The 4,821-nt window shown below is 43.0% G+C and overlaps 1 protein-coding gene across 1 annotated transcript; it reads right to left on the bottom strand.

Annotated features, from left to right (window-relative positions):
* Positions 1 to 310: 310 nt before the first annotated feature.
* On the bottom strand, positions 311 to 4,286 carry LOC147442193 (indole-3-acetate O-methyltransferase 1-like). The gene is made up of 3 exons (XM_086528460.1): positions 3,549 to 4,286; positions 1,216 to 1,518; positions 311 to 929 (listed from the first exon to the last, which is right to left on the bottom strand). The coding sequence occupies exons 1-3, from the start codon at positions 4,128 to 4,130 to the stop codon at positions 582 to 584; spliced, it is 1,233 nt and encodes a 410-aa protein (XP_086384586.1). The 5' UTR covers positions 4,131 to 4,286; the 3' UTR covers positions 311 to 581.
* Positions 4,287 to 4,821: the final 535 nt, after the last annotated feature.

Raw genomic sequence — 4,821 nt, 5'->3', positions numbered from 1 at the left:
GGTGAAGAGCATTTAGTTTTATCCCTAGTCACATACACTCAGCTATTGTGTTGAGAGATGGCGAGCTGGCCCACGTCCGCGAGAGAGAGAGAGAGAGAGAGAGAGAGAGAGAGAGAGAGAGAGAGAGAGAGAGAGAGAGAGAGAGAGAGATGCAGCTCCTCCTGTGTCCTGTCTCCTCAGCTCCAATCAACAAAGAAAGAGAGATCATCTCTACACAAAATCTTTGATTTCCCCCTTTTTTATTGTGTTGCATATATATTTGGATGTTGGGTCATTTTGAAACATATATTTTCTCTCAAATAAAACAAACTAATAAAAGGAAAACACTTTTCAAACAGTTACAACATAGGAATGTAGTTGTAGGAAGAAGTTGTTAAATCTTAGAAATCATTTGAAAATCAGGTGCTGCAATTTTCTATGGGCATCATAGAGCTCTTACCAAAAAGAAGTGAACCATGTCAAAACAGACATGAAAATATATGACCCCACAACCTTAACATGGAGAGGTTGATTCTATTTAGAGTTCCTCGCCTTCACACAGGTTGTTATTGTAATTTCCCATAACGATTAAGCATGCTTTCTTATGAGCGTATAAGAGATGCAATGAGTATATTATGACAAAGACCAAAACCAAAGTAATGACTTTGTTGGACTGCAATGCTTTTAAGCTTCTCAAAAAGAGCATTTGCTTTGGTTTTGCCCATATGGGCCTCCACGGTCAGCTTTAAGGTGGTTGCAAACATGGCTAGCCATTGTTCTGCTATTTGCATTTGATCCCCTTGGTTGGGGAAGACGGGCACGTTCTTAATAGTTTCCATCTGCAACACCCTTAGATCTGGTACATCTTTTAATGCTTCTTCTAGCTCTTGTTGGTTGAACAAGTAGACAGGGATGTTGAACATTTCCTTCTCCTCCAATGTTACTAGGCCCTGACAGCAAGCTTCTCTCTCTCTCTCTCTCTCTCTCTCTCTCTCTCTCTCTCTCTCACTCACTCTCTCACGTGCACACATACGCACAAACACACACACACACACACACACTATGATCAACAATGAACATGTACATACACAGCTACATATGTTTTTATACACATATATATGCCGACACACATATGGAAAGTAAGCTTCCCCCATAGATGGATACACTATTACCACTTATAAATATCCACAATGGGAGATTCATCCTCTTTCAGGTTGATTAGAAGATCCTACTTACCTCATGCACCAATTCGTTCCATGCCAAATCAAGAACTTCAAAGGTGGAGGCTATTGGCACAAGATCACTCGTTCCTTGGCCCAACTTATCCTCTAGATCCATAGTACTCCTTACAATTGAGAACAAGAACAACATTCCTCCCTTGCTGAGCTCATGTGCTCTACTCTTCAAAAAATTATTCACATCTATTTTGGATTGTTTAGCATAAGCATCACGAACATTCTTCGACGATTTGTCTTTGCTAATCCACGTACGAGCACCGTTCCATGCAATAGATGTCCTGTCAATAATGCTCGGAGGAATCTGAAAATGGCTTTAAAAAAGACATAGTCACAATTCAAAGCTAAAATGTGTTGTGCTAAATACAAACAATGACAAGCTGTGATCCATTGAGCCTACTTAAAATTTCTAGAGATACTTCAAGGGCTCCTTGCTTCATTGGTCTCCTTGGCTATCCAAATTAGGAAGGGGTTCCCTTAACCCTTTTTAGAGGGAGGTTGCGTGCAAGGTAAGCAACAAAGGGTTCGATAAATTATCTGTTGGGATGACAGAAACCTCTGCTAGAAGGATGTGGCTCTTTTAGTAATGCAGTATACTCTAGGATTATACGAGAAATGCTTTTGGTTGATAGACTCTTGGAAGTGTTGTCCTCTTCCCCTTCACTAGTCTTGGGGTTTGAGTTAGACTAGAAAGCTTGGCATTGGGCAAAAGATCGAGTGTCTGTGCTTCCCAAAACCAACGATACCTATAGTGAGTTGGTGTACAAAGCGGACTCGTTTGCCCCATTCATCAGATTATGGAAGAAAAATCGATCAAAAGAGCGGTGGCTGAGAAGTGTGAATTCCATATGGGAGGTCAAATGGTCTGAGTACATGAAGGTTTTTATCTGGAAAGTGATGTGGGGAGCCTTGCCAAGTGGGGTTAAGGTGCATGCATTTGCTCTGGTAATTCGGCTTCGGAGGACCCCCTATCTATTCTGCAAGTGCCCTGCTCGTAGTGTCTGGCCACTAAAGTTTACAAATGGGTATGACAAACATGGGAGAAAATCTTCTTTAAAGATGACGCGATCCTTGGAGGGCGCAGATTCCAAAGCCACGCCGTTCTGGTATCCACCTAAATTACCTTAATCAGGTCTGGAGGTCTAGGAACCTTCGGATGTTTGAGGCCAAACTAGTTGTGGTGCAATATGATGAAATTATGTGTATGAGCTCCGAGCTTATTTTTAGTATGAGAGCCAAAAAAGGGTCCGTAGGTAATGATAAGGATTCGCTCTGTGCCATAAGTTTTATGGACCACTCGAGAGGATCGTAATAACACCCCTGTTTTTGGTATTGGGTGTAGGTGTGGCCTAGGCCTATTTGGAATCGTTGACACCTCAAGGCATATGGTGTGCTTGAGGTGGTTTGAATTCTTTTATTGTTAATATAAATTCTCTCCATTCAAAATTGAGAGTATGGCCAAAAATAAAAATTAAAATTATAGAGACAAGTAACTCAATTGCTAAGTTAAAACGATGTTAAAGATGTTAAAAAAAGCAATTTGGAGATCACATGAAGAATCTTTTAACGTACACTTCACGAAAATGTGAGGCAATCATTGGTAACTAGTGTCCTTATTCTTAATGAGAAAGCATATTTTCAAAAAAATTCAATATACCGTTCTTCTAATGACAAAAGTAAAAAACACGAGGCTTTTCTTACTACATTAAAAAATTGGGACGAGCCATAAAAATAGACGAAGCTTTCACTCCCCTGTTTGGACTTCGGAGGACGGATCACGCTCTCGTTTAGAATGAGCCAAAGATTAAAAGGTATTTCTAATGGTTTCACAAAAATTAAAAGGTGCTCCTAATTCAAGATTTCAATCAAAAACAATAAAAACGATGCGTTAATTATAGCACGTAGTAACAGCAAGCAATGACAATTAACAACAATATTACCTAAGAAAGATGAATACAACATTGAGAGAGAGAGAGAAAAACACTAAAAAAACACGTTTAAAAAAAAATATATATAAAAAAATACCTATTTATATGGACACAAAACGTCTTTTGACTTTCCACCTTTATCTTCATCTGTCTTTCCATTTTCTAAATTCACCCTTCACGTGTACACTTAATATGTTTTGAAAGAATTTTTATTTTTTTAAGATTGAGGAGACCTAATGAACTAATGAACCAGTTATAATAAAAAAATTATCACACACAAAAATTGACTCCTACAAAGCTTAAATTGAGAATCTAACTAAAATTGCTTCACAGCCTAACGCCGTACTTCTCTCTCACACACAAGGGGGGGGGGGGGGGGGGGGAGAGAGAGAGAGAGAGAGAGAACCTGCGAGAGCCAATGCAAAGAGTAGGAGCAAATAGCAAGATCCACTGAAGCCAATGGAAACAGACGGCCATAGAACGAGCCTGGCACGCCCGCAGCGAAGACTATGGGAGGCGGATGGTCTGCTAGCTCATCGTCGATGGCGAAGGTAGATTGAAGGGTGTGCTGCAAGGATTGGAAGAGAGAGTTGAAATCATTAGAAGGCAAGTCAGAGAAGAAGTACTGGATCTCCAGAGGGCTGGAATGCAGTGAGGTAGTGCAGGTTTTGCGCAGAGTTTGAAGCACGAAGTTCGCGCAGTCGAGAGTGTTGCGACCGTAAGAGCAGCCGAGGTCAGCGATGGCGATGTGGTGGCGGCGCGGGACGACGTCGTCGTCTGCATCAGCCGGCGGCCGGCCGACGGTCTGATGAATTACAGCTTCCGGCCGGCCTATACTCTCATTTGCAGCTGCTGCGCGGGCGCTGAGGACTAGATGCTTCAATGCTTTCTCAAGGCGAGGCTTCGCCACGAAGTGAAAATTGTAGTTCTGAGCCCATGAGTTTTTTGCATAGCTCTCCTCGCCTGCGCTGCCTTGCATCGCCCTCATCGTCTCTCAGTCCACGCCGCTTGTAGCTGCTGCTTGCAAGTTGCAGCTATATTTATCTGCTACGTGTACGGTGGCCACCGTAGGAGGCATGAACATGCGCACGATGTCCTTCTCTCTAATAACTCATGCCGTGCGACGGGTACCCTTTCCACGTCTGCACCCATCCAAGCTGGATGGAGAGAGAGAGAGAGAGAGAGTCAGTCTCCGAGAGAGAAAAGAAAGCTGTAGCCGCTCAATTCTGTCCGTCGCCTTTAGCCCAAGAGAGGAGACAGGCCAATGGCCTTCGCACCCATCATCTTCAAACCTATTTATTTAGAGGGCGTTCTATGGGGGTAGCAGTTCGGTAGGTTCGTGCATCCGTCGTGGTGTAACTTGGTTGGAGCAGAGCATGCCTTATACCCTCGAGAGAAAACCCTGGACACAACTTTTTAGCATAGGATGCAGAGAAGCCGCAAATCATTGGCCTCACCTCGAAGACGTCAAGTGTCCTAGCCACGAGGCCAGTGACCATTTGTTGAGAGATATTCTTCACAGATTAGGAAAAACATTGTCCACGTAGAGTGTGAATTGAAGGTAGAAAATAAAAGGCTCATGATGTCCGCTTGTGTGCGCGATCTAAACGTGCCCTTAGTTACAAACAACCCCCCCCTCCCCCCCCCCCCCCCCCAACACACACACACTCTCAATCACA

This window comes from Adiantum capillus-veneris, chromosome 14, assembly GCF_014529385.1.
Source record: "Adiantum capillus-veneris isolate H3 chromosome 14, ASM1452938v2, whole genome shotgun sequence".
Taxonomy (NCBI): Eukaryota; Viridiplantae; Streptophyta; class Polypodiopsida; order Polypodiales; family Pteridaceae; genus Adiantum; species Adiantum capillus-veneris.
This window is presented reverse-complemented; position numbering and strand designations above follow the sequence as displayed.

Coding starts and splice junctions, on each gene's coding strand:
- LOC147442193 (XM_086528460.1), bottom strand. CDS start 4,130: ATGAGGGCGATGCAAGGCAGCGCAGGCGAGGAGAGCTATGCAAAAAAC. Junction 1,519..3,548: donor CTTTGCATTGGCTCTCGCAG/GTTCTCTCTCTC, acceptor AGCCATTTTCAG/ATTCCTCCGAGCATTATTGA. Junction 930..1,215: donor GGAACGAATTGGTGCATGAG/GTAAGTAGGATC, acceptor GCTTGCTGTCAG/GGCCTAGTAACATTGGAGGA.